Source organism: Stegostoma tigrinum, chromosome 23 (genome assembly GCF_030684315.1).
Source record: "Stegostoma tigrinum isolate sSteTig4 chromosome 23, sSteTig4.hap1, whole genome shotgun sequence".
Lineage (NCBI taxonomy): Eukaryota > Metazoa > Chordata > Chondrichthyes > Orectolobiformes > Stegostomatidae > Stegostoma > Stegostoma tigrinum.
This window is the reverse complement of record NC_081376.1, coordinates 18,193,225-18,209,899: the sequence shown is the minus strand read 5'-3', so window position 1 is coordinate 18,209,899 and position 16,675 is coordinate 18,193,225. Positions and strand designations below refer to the sequence as shown.

The window sequence follows — 16,675 nt, the reverse complement described above, 5'->3', positions numbered from 1 at the left end:
TTTGAGAGAGGTCCAATTCTAATATTCTTCTGCAGGCAAAAGTCACCAGTGTTCTGAAAGCATTTGAGTGAAGGGAACAAATGCTGCAGATTGCATTCTTTTTTCAAGTGACTGCTTTTCTCTGTAATGCAGAAGGTAAGCAGGAGCTTGGATTTGTGTGTAGGAAAGGTGACAGCTCCAATAGCATAATGTTCTCTCAGCAATGGCATTAGGAGTGTCAGCCAAGGTTCTGCACCCATGTATCTGGAAAAGGGCAGATTGCATCATTGCATGAACCCTGCTTCTTGTTCTCCCATAATACAGAGGCAGCAGAAACAGCGACAGCTCCTGGGCCGCCTGCAGGACCTCCTCTTGGGCCCCAAAGCTGATGAGCAAACCACTTGTGAAGTTTTGGATTATTTCTTGCGGCGTTTAAGCTCCCCACAGGTGGCCTCACGTGTTCTAGCCATGAAGGTAAGTCAGAAGAGAGCATTCATGTAATAAATCAACAGCCTGTTTCCCCCTTAATGAATTTGGAGCAGGTACTGTCTATGTTTTGAAGGAAGTCTGGTGTAACAAATTGTGTTTTGACCATCTTCTACTGCATTGTACTTCCCTGTCTTGGACATGGCAAACACTCCTCACCCCTTGCCAAGTGACTGTTAACTTATGCATAGCCCCAAACAGTGAATATTATTGGGTTATTTAATTGTGAAGCAAGTGTGCTGATGGTTATACTGCACACAATCCTCATCTGTCTGACTGTTGCTCCCCTCACCCTGTCCACATGGTGACTTCAGTGCTTCAAAGGCAGTCACAGAATGTTACTGGGGCTCTCTGCTTATGCTTTGGGCATAACCAGTTCATTTTTTCAATGTTTAAATTTTAGTCCCACTTTGGAAGACTTCTTGTGTGTTAGGGATCTAAAGGAAATATGGTGACTTGGGTACACCGCATATTCTTTCTCATTGGTCCAGGGCTTGTCTCTGGTACTGACTGACTCTGAGAGCAGCCTGCGTGATGTGGAAGAGCGAGAGCAAATGATGGAAGAGGACTCAAGTGACGGGGAACCACTCCCTGGATATCAATGGCTCCTGCGGGATCTTCCCAAACTGCCTCTCTTCAGCAGTGTCTGTACAATGACTTCCTTGGCACTGCAGCAGGTGGGTGTTGCAATCCAGTGAAAACTGGGTATCACTAGAGTGTTTTTTAATGATTATTATTAATGTGGAGAGGCTGTCAATGACTGGCAGCCTCAGCTGAGCATCAGGCTTGAAAGAAAATGTAACAACAAAGGAGGGAATTATATAAAAAGAAGACATGTCACTGAAGCTTTTTGCTTTCAATTCTTTAGGACAAATACAAAAATACTATATTTCAAACTAAATTGATTCAAATTAAAGGAGAAAAGGTTGCTGATTGTTTGACAAATTGACTCTGGCTCAGATATTGCCATGGTGAAAGCACCAGGATGCTTTTGGCTCCCTAAATTTCTAGGTAATTCAAGAAAAGTTACAAGCCTTTAACATATTCTTTTTGTCTGCCCATAGTGGGTCCTAGCATATGAATATCTGTTGCCTCTAGTGAGCATAAATGTTACACATTGGAAGCTGAACCGATTATCTTAAATGTGATGTTAGTGAAGTGTTAGTGGGGAGCTTAAAGAATTGGCACACTCAGGATTCTTCCCAAGTGCTGCCCAGTTGGAGAACACGTAACAGTATTCGTTCTGATGTGAACTCTGCCTTGTACGACCAATCAAAGGAATGTGATCAGCCCAGCCAGTTGTAGGTACATGTGTGCCCATGTATCTGGATTTTTCTAGCACTGAGATTCATGCGCGATGTTTTTCAGTTGTGTGTTAGGCAGAACATTGCTTTGACTGATCGAATCAAGCAACATACTCCTTCGGTTGTTTGTGTATTCCTTGAAGTCTCAGTTGTAACAAAACCATGACAGTCAATTTGTGCACAGCATGATCCCACCAATATCATGGTGCTGGGTAGACAAACAGGAGGCTGGAAGAACACAGCAGGCCAGGCAGCATCTGGAGGAAAGAAACAGTCAACATTTCAGGTATTATCCTTCTTCAGTCCTGCCTGGCCTGCTGTGTTCTTCCAGCCTCCTGTTTGTCTACCTTGGATTCCAGCATTTGCAGTTTTTTTTTGTCTCCAGTATCAGGGCACTAATGATTGGATGAGAGGTGTTTTGTTGTGTTGATGCTCCAGAGATTAATATTGGCCCCAGGACAGAGCAGAATTCCCTGCTTTTGTTTAAACAGTTTCGTGAAAACTTTTACATGCACCAGAAAGAGTAGACTGAGAATCAGTTTAACGTCTCATCCACAAAGCACCCCTCAAACCTCTGCTGTGCTGCACTGGAATGTCAGCCTGGATTGTGTGTTTAAAGTTCTCTACTTGGTCAGACAAGTTCTCATGCAGACTGGACATCCTTATACTAGGTATGTATTTTGCTAGGGCTTTACGTCTTCACCACATGATGGCAGCAGACTCCCTTTTTTTTCCACTGTCTCCTTGAGAAGTAAAGCCTGTGTTGATGGCACTGCGCTGTTTGATGCTGGTTTGGTTGTTAATTTAAAATCTGAGATTGATTGATTTCTGTTAAGTGGAAGTACATTTGCATGGACTTGGGGCAAACTTGGATGTATGGAGTTAGCTCACAAATTAGCCTTGATTTTGTTAATTGGCAGGACAGGCTTCTATATTTTGTTACAGTATGCATGTAGAAACATATGTAGTTATTATATTTTACTGCTGATTTCAATTTGCAGGCCATTCATGTGGAGACTGATCCCCAAACCATCAGTGCCTATGTCATTTATTTGTCACAACATGCACCAGTAGAGGAACAGGCTCAGCACAACGATCTTGCTCTGGTAAGAAAAATAAAAGCAGGTTTGAACAGGAAAATAAGGGAGAAGCAACAAAAAGCTATTAGCAATTATTCTCAGGACAAGTTGCTGTCTCATGTGTAGCTTGTGAAAGTTTTGCCTTAAATTTCAGTGAGATTTCAGATTTGTTGATTGGATGCATCATTTAACACTTTGTTGTTTGTCGGGTTATTAGCAGAAGTTACCTGTGCTCCAACACCAACATCACAGTTTTAATGGAAAGAAAACTGATCTACAAAGTGTTTACAGCACAGAAATGGGGTAGTTGGCTCAGTAAATTCGTGAGGATATTAATGTTCAACAAGAACATCCTCCTTTCACCTAACTCCTCAAGATCTCCTCCATCTATTTCTCCCTCATGTGTTTATCTAGCTTCCCCCTGTATGTGCATCAATCTTATTCTCTTCAACTATTCCATTTTGGAGTGAGATCCATTTGGCAACGGTAAACAGTTATAATTAGAGATGCACAAGAGGCCAGAATTCAAGAAATGCAAAGATCTTTGAGGGTTATAGAGCTGAAGGATGTTAAAGAGAATGACACCATTGTAGGATTTGAAAACCGTGAAATTTTTAGATTTGAGAAAACGTCCCATTAGGAATCAGCGTAGATTATCAAGATTCACGGGACGATGGATGATTGGAATGACATGGTTTGCTCTGTTTTAATAAAAACAAAATGCTATAAACCATCAAATGACTTTTTGCTATAAAAAAGAACAAGCTAATGGATTTCTATTGGAGACCTTTCAGTAGTCTGTTGGGTGTAGCTCATCTCCAGGGATCTGATGGATTTGCACCAAGAATGTTAATTGATCTTCCTCTTTCAAATCCTGCGCTTCCGTAAATCCCTCTTTTCCATAATTCACATTCTTTCCCCTGCCTGTAACCCATCACTGTTCCTCCTTAGGATGTTGCTCGCTTAATTGTTGAGCGGTCCACTATCATGACTCATCTCTTCGCCAAGCACGTCTACCGAACAGAATGTGAGTCTGTGCTGGTGGCACTGATTGCCATCTTCTCTCGTTATGTGAAGCGAATGCGGAAGACCAAGGAAGAGGAGGAGGTGTACAGCTGGGTGAGTTGATTGTCTTGTTAGAATGACTGGGAGCACTGGTTCAGTTGTAACTGGCAGGTGCTGCCCATGGGAGCTGGCAGAGTAAGTTCAGATCAGTGGCTGTAAGGACTTGACTCCTGAACTACTTGATGCTGAGAGAGATTTGGGAGCATTCCTAGTACTCTAGTTTTTGTTGAGGAATTTGCCACTTGTCCCATGTGTGCCAAGTTTGTTATAGTCTCTTCGTAGAACTCCTCAATATCTGATGGAATTGAATTGCAATTACCTTTCAAAATAAAACTACCGAGCAAGACTAGAAATGTGCATGCCCTGAGTGAGACAGGGAACAGAGATGTCAGAAGTGGGATTGTGCTCATTTAGAAAAGGGTAGGTTAAGCATGGTTCCAGTGAAGGTATTAAAGTATGGTTTGAAGACAGGAAGACACTGATCCCTGGTGATTTTCAAAGAACCAAAAGGACAAGGGAAATTTTTCTTTTTTACACAGTGAGCTATAGTTATATGGAAGAATGGTGGAACGAGGTGCAAGAAAAACTTCTAGAAAAGCATTGAATATGCACTTGAAAAAGAGAAATTTCCAGAGTTATGGGAAAAGAGCAAGGAGGTGGGATTATTTGGGGAGACCTTTCAAAGTGATAGCACAGGCATGATGGACCAATTGCCATCATCCTGCATTATATGATTCTATTATTTGATACATTGAGAGGAGACACAGGCACTGGCTTGAGGTTCTGCTGCTTCTAAAATGTTTGCTATACAATGGTATAGCACAGAAGTAGCCCATTCAGCTAATACCTGTGGCTCATTGAGAGAGTTATTTCATTTAGTTTCTTACTACAGGAACCCACAAGTCTTACCTTTTCAAGTAAGTGTTTATCCGATTCCCTTTGAGAAGTTACTATCGACTTGAATATTTTTCAAACTTGCATGCAATTTATTTTCTAGAAATCTGACTGCTGCTATAGGGAAAACATTTCCTTTGTTAACTGTATCTTGTGTTTCTGACTCTCAGTCTGAATCTCAGGACCAGGTCTTCTTGCGATGGACCACTGGGGAAACTGCCACCATGCACATCTTGGTGGTTCATGCCATGGTCATCCTCTTGACGCTTGGACCCCCTCAAGGTATAAACTCAAAATGGGGTTGAGCTGGGGTAAAGGTGTCTGTCTCTGAATTGCATTTAACCTTGTGTGTTTGTGTTAGTAGACAGAAGAACAAACACTGGTGGAATTAGTTATTATATATGTTGTCCACAACTTAATGGATTGCACACTTGCCTCAGAGTCTGAAAGTTGTGTGATGACTCTCTTCATCTATCACTCATCTTTCAGAATAATGCATGTTCAAATCTATCTCAGGGGCTCGAACACAAAGCACAGGTGGATACTTCTGCTGCAGTACTAAGGATAACACTGGGACATGATCAGGTATACCCTAGATCTCTGTGGGAAGCTAGGGAAGAGATTGCTGGGCCCCCTTGCTGTGAGACATTTGATAGCCACATGTGAGGTGCAGGAAGACTGGAAGTTGACTCAAATTGTGGCACTATTTAATAAAGGTGGTCAGGAAAAGCCAGGGAGCTATAGACCGGTGATCCTGATGTTGGTGGTGAGCGAGTTGTTGGAGGAAATCCTGAGGGACATGACTTAAGTGTATTTGGAAAGGCAAGGGCTGCTTAGGGATAGTCAACATGGCTTTGTGCGGGGGAAATCATGTCTCACGAACTTGATTGGGTTTTTTGAAGAAGTAGCAAAGAGGATTGATGAGGGCAGAGTGGTGGAGGTGATCTACATGGACTTCAGTAAGGCATTCGATAAGTTCCTCATGATAGACTTGATAGTAAGGTTAGATCACACTGTATACAGGGAGAACTAGCTATTTGGGTGCAGAGCTGGCTTGAAGGTAGAACACAGACGGTGGTGGTGGAGGGTTGCATTTCAGACTGGAGACTGTGACCAGCGGTGTGCCACAGGAACTGGTGCTGGGCCCACTGCTTGTCATCATTTATTTAAATTATTTTGATGTGAACACAAAAGGTATGATTAGTAAGTTTGCAGTTTACTCCAAAATGGGAGATGTAGTGCATAGTGAAGAAGGTTACCTCAGAGTACAATTGGATCTTGATCAGATGGGCCAATGGACTGAGGAGTGGCCAATAGAGTTTAATTTAGATAAATGTGTGGTGCTGCATTTTGGAAAGGCGAATCAGGGGAGGACTTATATACTTAATGGTAAGGTCCTGGGGGGTGTTGCTGAACACAGAGACCCGGGCATCCAGGTTCACTGTTCCTTGAAAGTGAAGTTGCAGGTGGATAGGATAGTGAAGAAAGTGTTTGGTACGCTTGCATTTATTGGTCAGTGCATTGAGTATAGGAGTTGGGAGGTCATCTTGTGGCCGTCAAGGCATTGGTTAAGCCACTACTGGAATACTGCATGCAGTCCTAATCTCCCTGATATAGGAAGGATGTTGTAAAACTTGAAAGGATTCAGAAAAAATTTACAAGGATGTTGCCAGGGTTGGAGGTTTTGAGCTATTGGGGCAGGCTCAATCGACTGGGAGCTATTTTCCCTGGAGTATTGGAGGCTGAGGGGGTGACCTTATAGAGGTTTATAAAATCTTGAGTGGCATGGATAGGGCAATTAGACAAGGCCTTTTCCCCATGGTGGGGGAGTCCACAACTAGAGGGCTTAGGTTTAAGGTGAGAGGGAAAAGATTTAAAAGGGACCTGAGGGGCAATGTTTTCTTGCAGAGAATGGTGCATGTGTAGGATGAACTGCCAGAGGAAGTAGTGAGGGCTGTTACGATTACATTTAAAAGGCATCCATATGAGGTCTTGAATAAGAAGGGTTTAGTAGGATATGGGCCAAATGCAGGCAGATGGGACTAGATTTATTTAGAATATCTGGTCAGCATGGACCTGTTGGACTGAAGGGTCTGTTTTCGTACTGTACTTCTCTGTGACTCTGTCTGGTCATTATCTCAAAGCTGTTTATGGGAGCTTGTTATGTCGAAATGAATTGCTGCCCTTCCTACATTGTGGCAGTGACTGCACTTCAAACGTATTTATTTTTTTCGATCTGTGTGACTTGGTTGCTTGTTTGTGTGCATGTTTACAAAGAGAATACTCCTTTTCAAAATCCTTTCCTCCAAATGCAATATATACTCTTAAAGTAGAAAAGGTATTTGTTTTTTATTGAGCTGATGATATGAGGAGGAAAACTCAAATTTTATCCCATTTCAATCTACTTTCGACATTTGCTTAATATCCAGCCGGTTGCAGGGACTGTATGGTGAACTTGGTTATCATCTTGTTTGAAATGCAAGTTAGACAGGATTCTGCTCTCCCTTGACCAGCCGTAAACTGAAGTGATATCAGGAAGTCAGCCCCCATTAGTTCAAAAGAGATGTGAGTCCGCAGTAGAAAATTACTCACAATTTGATACAAATTGGCAATCTTATTCTGACAATGTGAGAATGAGTAGTATGGAAAGTGGGCAATGTCACTGCTATAATGAGGGCCCTCTGTGAAGTTGGAGGAGATTGGCAGGTAAAGAACATGGGTCCTAATGTGAAATGACCCTTAGATTTTATGCAAAAAAAAACGATGCAACCCATTGACAAACAGTACTCACCTTCGTATCTCAAAAGGCTAATGGAATGATCAGTTCTGGCCTGTGAAAGCCATGTTGCAGTGTTATATAGCTTGGTCCTTTGCTTTTTGTTTTAAGTGATACATTTACTTGCAGCATTGCAAATGTAATTTCGTGAATGATATTTCCTGATATGTTGCCTGTCTGATATACCTATTCTTCATAATGCAGCAGACTGCTTAATCAACAGTTTCATCTATCAGCTTAAAACATCCCTCCCTACACCACTAATGTATTTGGGGAATTAGAGAATGCCACCTACAGCAACTGTGCAAGTCTTCTTTGACAGCATCTCAACATACACTGGGAAAACATTTGGTAGTCTGTTTTAATGCCTCAGACTTCTTATGATGGCAGGTTTAGGCAAGATAGTATTTTTAGCTGCTCTGGAGGATGGCTAGTTCTTGAGTGTGAATGGGGAAAGAAATTCTGGGAATTGTTCAATCTACAGGGAAACATACCTTATTTTTGTAGTAGTCAGGCTTCGAAGATCTGTCACACCTGCACACATTCCCCCCCCCCCTCCCCCCACCCATGTCTCTCGCAGTCTCTCTCTTCCCCCACCCCTCCCCCCACAGTCCACCCAATAGAATAAAATGCAAGGATTTTGGAATTAAATGCAAGCTTCATGACAGTAATTTCTGTTTGAGTACTCATGACCTCCCAATCTTGTGTCATCTCTGCTCTGGAGGCTATGACCCACAATTTGAGAAGCCCTGATCTAGAACACCAAAGACAGCAGGCGCAGTGGAATGCCAACACCACCAGATTGTGCACAGTATTAACTTGGATAATTATCAGCTGTTTCTTCATCAAATTCTGGAATTAAAAATCATTCCCAATCCACGAAACAATGTAAATAGATGTTTCATGAATGCCTTTTAGGGAAGGGAGTTTACTGTCTTTACCTGGCCTGGCTGACATGTGACTACAGTCTCACAGTAATGTGGTTAACTCTTAATTCCCTCTGCAGTGACTGAGCAAGCTACTCTGTTCAAGGATAATAAATGCTGGCTTTTCAAGTGAGTTTTTTGCCGTTAAAAAAAATCCATTCAGGAGTTGTCACATTTGCTGGACGAGCGTTCATTGACTATTCATAATTGTTCTCCAGACTGTGGTGGTGAGCTGTAGCCCGTGTAGAGCTGGGGCACCCACAATGCTGTTGAGGAGGGAGTTTCAAGATTTCAACACAGACACATTGAAGGAATATATTTCCAAATCATGACAATGAGTGATTTCGGGAGAGCTTGCATATGGTGGTGATTCCGAGTATATGCTGCTCTTGCCCTTCTGGATGGTAGTTGTCATGGGTTTAGAAGATGCTGGCAAAGGATATTTGGTGAACTTCTGCATTGCATCTTGTGGATGATACATACTGCTGCAACAGCGTCAATGGAGGAGGGAGTGGATGTACGTAGATGTGATGCCAGTCAAGAGGGCTATTGGTCCTGTTTGGAGTCAAGCAAGTGGGGAGTGTTCCATCACACCACTGGCTTGTGCCTTGTAGACTGTGGACATGTGTTGGAGAGTCAGGAAGAGAGCTACTTGCTGCTGGATTCCTAGTCTCTCATCTGCACTTGTATGGCTATATTTGTATGGTTCAGTTCATGGCCAGTGATATTCCAAGGATGTTGATAGTGAGGATTCAGCAGAGGCCATGCCATTGAATGTCAAGGGGCAATGAGACACATTCAGTCTTGTTGGAAGTGGTTATTGCATCTGGCACAAATGTTACTGCCTACTTGTCAGCTCAAATCTTGCTGAATTTAGATGAAAACTACTCCCAATATCTGAGGACTTGCAAATAGTGCTGAACGTCATGCAATCATCTGTAGGTTTCTCCACTGCTGAACCTTTAATGGAGGACAGGTCATTAAAGTAGCAGCTAAAAGTTGGTTTGAGTACAAAACTAACCTGAGAAGCTCCTGCAATGATGCTCTGGAACTGATATGACTGACGCCCACGGCCACACCCATCTTTCTTTGTGCTAAGAGAGGTTCGCTCTCTCTCTCTCACTCGCGCGCTCTCTCGCACTCGCTCTCGCTCTCTCTCATATGCTCTCACTTGTCTCCTTCTCCCGCAGCTATTGCTGCTGATTTCAGTAGTTTTGCTAAAGACCCTTTAATGCCAGACTGCATCAAATCTGGTCTTAATATCACTCTTGCCTCACTTCTGGAATTTGGCTGTTTTGTCCGTCTTTAAAACCAGGCTGTAATGAGATCAGGAGTTGGAAGGTCCTGACAAAACCCAAACTGGGTGTCAGTGAGCAGGCAATTATGAAACAAGTGCTGCTTGATAGCACTGTTGATTACACTTTCTGTTACTTTACTAATGATCAGCAGTAGAGTAATGGTGTGGTACTTGGCCAGTTTGGATCTGTCTTACTTTTTGTGTAGGTGACATACGTGGGCAATTTTACACATTGTTCGACAAATGCCAGTGTTGTAATTGTACCAGAGCAGCTTGGCCATGGACACAGCAGGTTCTGGGGCACAAGTCTTCAGTACCGTTCGCTGGAATGTTGTCAGCGCCCAAAACCATTGTAGTATTGAGAGCCTCCAGCCTCGCCTTGATATCATGTGAGTGAATCGAATTGGTTGAAGACAATATCTCTGAGGCCCGGAGACTCCACTGGAAACTGAGATGGATCATCCACTTAACATTTCTGGCTGGAGATTGCAGCAAATACTTAAGGCTTATCTTTTGCACTAATGTGCTGGACCACCCTGTTACTGAGGAAGGCGATATTTGTAGATAGTCCACCTTTTTTTTTTAATTATCTACCACCATTCACATCTGATGTGGAAGGACTGCAGAGCTCAGAGCTGATCTGTTGCTTATGGAATAACACAGCTCTCTATCACTTCCTGTTTATGCTGTTTGGCCTGTCAGCAGTCCTGTTCTATACTTTCACCAGACTGATACCTTGTTTTTAGGTGTGGCTAGTGCTGCTCCAGGCATGCCCTCTGGCGCTCTTCATTGAACCACTATCTTGATAGTTTTGGCTGAGTGGAAGATATGCTGGGCAAAGAGATTGCAGCACAATGAGTACAATGCTGCTGATGAGTACCAGTCTTCAGTTGCTAGATCTGTTTGAAATTTATCCTGTTTATCATAATAGTAGTGCCACATAATATGATGAATGGTAGCCTCAGTGTGAGTATGGAATTCAGTCTCCACAATGACTGTGCAGTGGTTGCTGTCACTGATGTTGTCTTGGACAGATACATTTGCAGCTGGCAGGTAAGTGAGGATCAGGTCAATATGTTTTTCCTTCTTGGCTCTGTCTCCACCTGTTGCAGATCCAAACCTGCAGCGACGACCTTTAGGACTCAACCAGCTCAGTTAGTCGTGGCGCTGCCAAGCCACTCTTAGTACATTGAGTTCCCCCATCCAGAATATATTCTGCTGTTGCTATCCTTAGTGCTTCCTTCAAAGGACGTTTAACATAGACGAATACAGACTCAGCAGTAAGTTGTAAGCAGCGCTTTGTTTCATTATCCACGTTTAACTCAGTGCTAAAATACTTCATGGGGTCCAGAGTCAATGTTGGGGGCAGCCAGGGCAATTCTTTTCCGACTGTATAACTCTGTTCTGCCACCTCTGCTAGGTTTATCCTGTGATAGGACAGGACATACACGGCACTGTCACCATTGCTAGATAAGACATTGTTTGTAAGGGACAATTCCTTAAGTATGACTGTACCAGGCTGTTTCATGACTAGTGTGTGAGACAGACATCTCAATTTTGGCAGTAGCCTTCACATGTTTCTGAAGAAGACATTGCAGGTTTGGCAGGACTGAGTTTGTTTCTGTTATTTTTAGTGCATGGATTGATGCTGAGTGGTCCATCTAGTTTAATTCCTTTGAGATGTTTTAATGGTTTGATACAATTGAAAGGCTTGCTAGGGCCATTTGAGTGGGCACTTAAGAGTAAACCATGTTGCTGTGGGGTCTGGAGTCCCATGTAAGGCAGACCAGATTACGCTGACAGATTTCCCCACCTAAAGAACTTTGGTGAACCAGATGGTTTTTACAGTGATTGACAGTGGTATCATGGTAATCAGTAGACTTTGAATTCCAGATTTCTTAAAATTCAAATTCCACTATCTGCTATGTTGTGATTGAAACCCTGGTCCCCAGAACAACAACTGGATTATTACTTTAGGGCCAATACTAGTAACCAGCCAGTTAACCACACCCCATGAAAATCATTCAATTTTTAAAAGAAGCTTGCAATTTTTTGTGTTTTTAACTATTCTTGAATCATGGTTTGCAGGTGAGAGTGATTTTTACCACCTTCTCGATGTTTGGTTTCCCGAGAGAAAGCCACTTCCCACAGCATTTCTGGTTGATACCTCGGAAGAAGCTCTACTTCTTCCTGACTGGCTGAAACTTCGGATGATTCGCTCAGAGGTGTCTCGATTAGTGGATGCTGGTAAGGACACATTTTTGTTGCTGAAGCGGAATTACAAGCACTGGAATCTTAGCAGCCTGTGCTTTATTCTGAGATTGGTACCGCACTTTCCATGTTTTACAGTTAAATGATCCCAAATGGCTATTTTGCCTTGTTGGGAAGAAAACAGGATCAATAACCTTTTGAAACTTTAAAGAGCGTTTTGCGGGTTCAAATTTAGCCCAGGCTGAAAGAAGAAGAATTTTGGTGGACTTGTACTTTTGAGTTGTTAGGACTAGACATAGAGCAAGTTGATGCACTGTTAATTTCAGCTATCACTGTATCCAATCAAACAGCAAATATTTGATCCTACTCTTGACTTGCATTCATCAGCACATGGTACATGGCCCTAAGGCTATAGGGTGGGCACCAGAGAAATGAAGAGGCTGGACGTTTCTGATGTTGAACACATGAAAATGGTTTTCTGCCGTTATACAGTGCATGAATATTTCAATTGCTGTGGCTGGTTTGTTGAAGAACTGAGTCAAATATCTGGAACAGACATGTGACCGGAGGTGGCCCACTGTTATTTTTCATTTATATGAACGATTTGGATGAGAATTTAGGAGGCATGGTTAGTAAGTTTTCAGAGGATATCACAATTGCTGGTATAGTCAACAATGAAGAAGGTCATCTATGATTGTAAAGAGGTCATGATCAACTGGGACAATGGGCCAAGGAGTGGCAAATGGAGTTTAATTTGGATAAATGCAGGGTATTACACTTTGGTAAAATGAACAAGGGTAGGACTTAAGAAGTTAATGGTAGGGCCCTGGGTAGTGTTGTATAACAGAGAGACCTAAGGATTTGGTTAATAGCTGTTTGAAAGTTGTGTCACAGGTAGACTGAGTGATTAAGAAAGTGTTTAGCACACATGTCCTCAATAATCAAACCATTGAGTATAGGAGTTAGGATGTCATGTTGAGGTTATATAGGACATTGGTGAGGCCACCTTTGGAGTACTATGTGCAGTTCTAGTCACCCTGCTATAGGAAAGATATTATTTAATTGGAAATGGTTCAGAAAAGATTTACTAGGATGCTGCTGGCACTGAACGGTTTAAATTATAAGGGGAGGCTCAACAGGCTGGGACTATTTTCCCTGGAACATAAGAGGTTAAAGGGTGGTTTTGTAGAGTTTTATAAAATCACAAGGGACAGAGATAAGGTGAATGTAAGTGCCTTTTCCCTAGGGTGGGGGAGTTCCCAAAGGTGAGAGAGGGACCTGGGGGGCAGCTTTTTCACAGAGGGTGGTTTGTACATGGAATGACAGTGATGGATGCAGGCACATTTACAACATTTAAAAGACATCTGAACAGGTACATGATTATGAGAGGTTTAGAGGGATAGGGGTTAAGTGTGGGCTAGTGGGTTTAGCGTACTTTTGGAAACTTTGTCGGCTTGAACAAGTGGACCAAAGGGTCTGTTTCCGTACTGTTTAACTCTATGACTGTATAACGGACCACAACTTATAGGAGCAGCAACAGCTTGCATTTATGTAGCACCTCTAATTATGGTAAAAATTCCGAGATGTTTCACAGGAGTATTGTCAGACAAAAATGGATACTGAACTACATGAAGACATTTTTAGCACAAGTGAGAAAGTTTTTATCGGTAAGCATCTCAAAGAGGGAGATGGAAGTAAAGAAACATAAAGGTTTGTCAAAGCAATTTCAGAGCCAACGGCCCATATCATTGAAGGCATACTTTAAGGGCACAATGCAAATTAGAGATGCGCAAGATGGTGGATTTGGAGGGGTGCAAAGTTCTTGAGGATTGTGCAACTGTAAGAATTATGTAGTTGAGGGGAATAAGGACGTTTCATAACTTGAACACAAAGATAAAACAAGCTAATGATGAGGGTGACAGATGAGTCACCCTGTTTAACAAGGAAGTGATTCACTGGAATGGTTTTGAAGACGCATAACCACGAGAATAAGGCTTGAGCATTTTCAACATGTCATTACAAGTGAAGTTGAATTATTATGTTAAATTCCTTGCTTTCCATATATAAATATCTTTACTATACAGCTTTCTCATGGTTCAGTGTGATAGTATGTTGTTCTTCCTTAAGGAGGAAGCATTCTGTCCTTGCACAGTCTGAAGAGTCACCTCCATCCCCTATTCCCCTGGATTTTTACTACCACTGCACCATAACAGCCCTCATTCTTCAGGTAGTGTTCTACACCACAACACCTTCAACTGCTGCATTAATGACCATCCCTCCACCAAAAGGTTAGAAGTTGAAGTATTCACTGATGATTCCGCAGTGTTCAGCACCATTCTTGACTCTGATACTAAAGCAGTCTGTATTCGCATACAACAAGACCAGGACAATGTCCAGGCTTGGGCTGATAAATGCCAAGTAACATTCACACTACACAACTGGCAGGCAATGACCATTTCAGACAAGAAAAGAATGTCACCATTTTTGAACTCAGTGTTGCTGCATTCTTGTCAATGTGCCATTCACAAGAAAGTAAACTGAACTAGCCCTCTAATTAATGTGGCTACATAAACAGACCAGATCTTAGGAATTCTGTGGTGGATAACTCATAGAATCAGAGAATACTGTGTGGAAGCAGGCCGTTTGAGCCCATACCAACCCTCCAAAGAGCATCCCACTCAGATCCATCTCCCACCCTATCCCTGTAACCCTGCATTCCCATTGCTACACATCCCTAGACACTATGAGCAATTTAGCCTGGCCAGTCCACTTAAACTGTACATCATTGGACTGTGGGGTGAAACTGAAGTACCTGGAAGAAACCCACACAGACTCTGGGAAACTCCACACAGACAGTTGCCCAAGGCTGGAATTGAACCAGGTCCCTGGTGCTGTGAGAGAGCTGTGCTAACCTCCGAGCCACCATGCCACTCATATGCTACCTCCCAGAGCCTGCATCATCTACAAGACATAGGCCAGAAGAGTGAATGGAACACTTAGCATTTGTTTGAATGTGTGCAGTATCAACACTTGAAACTCAATGTCATTCAGGACAGAACTGCCTTCTTGAATGGCACCCGAACTACCACCTTCTGCTTTCATTCCCATCAGCATCAAGCACGTTGGCAGCAGTGTGTACCATGCTGATGCACTGCACCAACTCACCAAGACTCTTTTGACAGCACCTTCTAATCCCATGACTTTAATATCTAGAAGAAGGGCAGTCAAACACCATCACTTTCAAACCATGCAGCATTCCCACTTGAATCACTTATTGCAGCTCATCCATTGTTGTTCGAACAAAAGCCTGGTACTTCCTTCCGAACTCTGAGTGTACATAATCCCAAGGACTGAAATAGTTTGTAGGGACACCTTAACATCACCTTGTCCAGGGTAGATAGGAATGGGCAATAAGTGCTGGCTTACGCAGCGATACCCACACCCTATGAATTAATTTTAAAGCAAAGTGCCAAGTGCAGAGGCATTTAACTGTGGCACCCAAGTGTTTGCTATTGCTGTTATTGGCTAGCTTACTATAAAAATAGGGGATTAAACGTTGGATCTTCCTATTTTTTAGGACCATTTGGACACCAGCAAATGCATTTATCTGCTGAGACACTGATGAAGTTGTGACATGTTTGCAGTCAGTCTCTTCTATTCACAGTATTCTTTTGCTCTCCCCATTTTTGGATTGTTGTCATTTAACATTGCACCACCTAAGGGCAGATAAAGCTTTATAAAGTGATATTAGCTTTATTGAGAATGGCAAGAGATTCAGGAATCCAGTCTTGATCATTAATCCCTGGGCCGGAACATCATTGCAAATCAGCAAGACCGAGCATGCTGACAGTAACTGGTGTCCAATAAAAGTAAATAAAGCTACTCTCTGAAGTTGATTGCTTGTATAATTAGGTGTCCTGGAGTGGTTTCAAACCTTGGTGTTAAGTTGACAGTTCTAATAAACCACTTGAGGTTCATTCATGGGGTTTATAGTGTCATCTGTACTCTGTGAATTAAATTACAGCCTTGTAATCCCTGCCAGGTGTTTTTTTTAATTGTGAAACTTGGGTGATGGGCCTGAGCCCATATTGCCAGACACCCTCAACAGTGGAATGAACAGGAGAAGCAATGAAATAAATCAAACAAAAGCTATTTATTGTGACACATTTGTGTTTCAAAATGCTTGGATTCTATGAACAGGAAGGAAACAGTTGAAGGAGATGTCTTTACTGTGCTGAAGCGGGGAGAATGTCTAAAGTCAGGCCGAATCTGTATCTATTGTTACATTATGCATCATCCTGTTTCGTTTTGGTTGCAGCAGTTTTACAGGATCAGGAGTGAAAGTGGAAACCATTTGTATTTGGCTCTAAATGATGCCCGCATTCTGCAGATTGCATGACTGCTGACCCTCAACTGTCTTTCCCTTTTCTCTTGCAGCTCTCCAGGATCTGGAACCTCAGCAGCTGATCTTGTTTGTTCAGTCCTTCGGAATCCCAGTCTCCAGCATGAGCAAACTCCTTCAATACCTAGACCAGGCCGTGTCCCATGACCCCCAAACACTTGAGCAGAATATCATGGACAAAAGTACGTGTGTCAGTAACAAAGAAATAGCAGGAATTTTAGATGTGGATCTCCTTGTTAACAATTAATTCCCCCTT

At 42.5% G+C, this 16,675-nt stretch overlaps 1 protein-coding gene across 2 annotated transcripts in view; it reads left to right on the top strand.

The window, feature by feature from the left end:
- ints1 (integrator complex subunit 1) overlaps positions 1–16,675 on the top strand; it is a 107,825-nt gene that overhangs the window by 45,348 nt on the left and 45,802 nt on the right. For both annotated transcript variants that reach the window (XM_048552169.2, XM_059653933.1), the window contains exons 22-28: positions 304–453; positions 957–1,142; positions 2,771–2,875; positions 3,800–3,967; positions 4,978–5,089; positions 11,895–12,053; positions 16,455–16,601. In XM_048552169.2, coding sequence (XP_048408126.1) covers positions 304–453; positions 957–1,142; positions 2,771–2,875; positions 3,800–3,967; positions 4,978–5,089; positions 11,895–12,053; positions 16,455–16,601 — 1,027 coding nt within the window. The remainder of the gene's footprint in view (positions 1–303; positions 454–956; positions 1,143–2,770; positions 2,876–3,799; positions 3,968–4,977; positions 5,090–11,894; positions 12,054–16,454; positions 16,602–16,675) is intronic.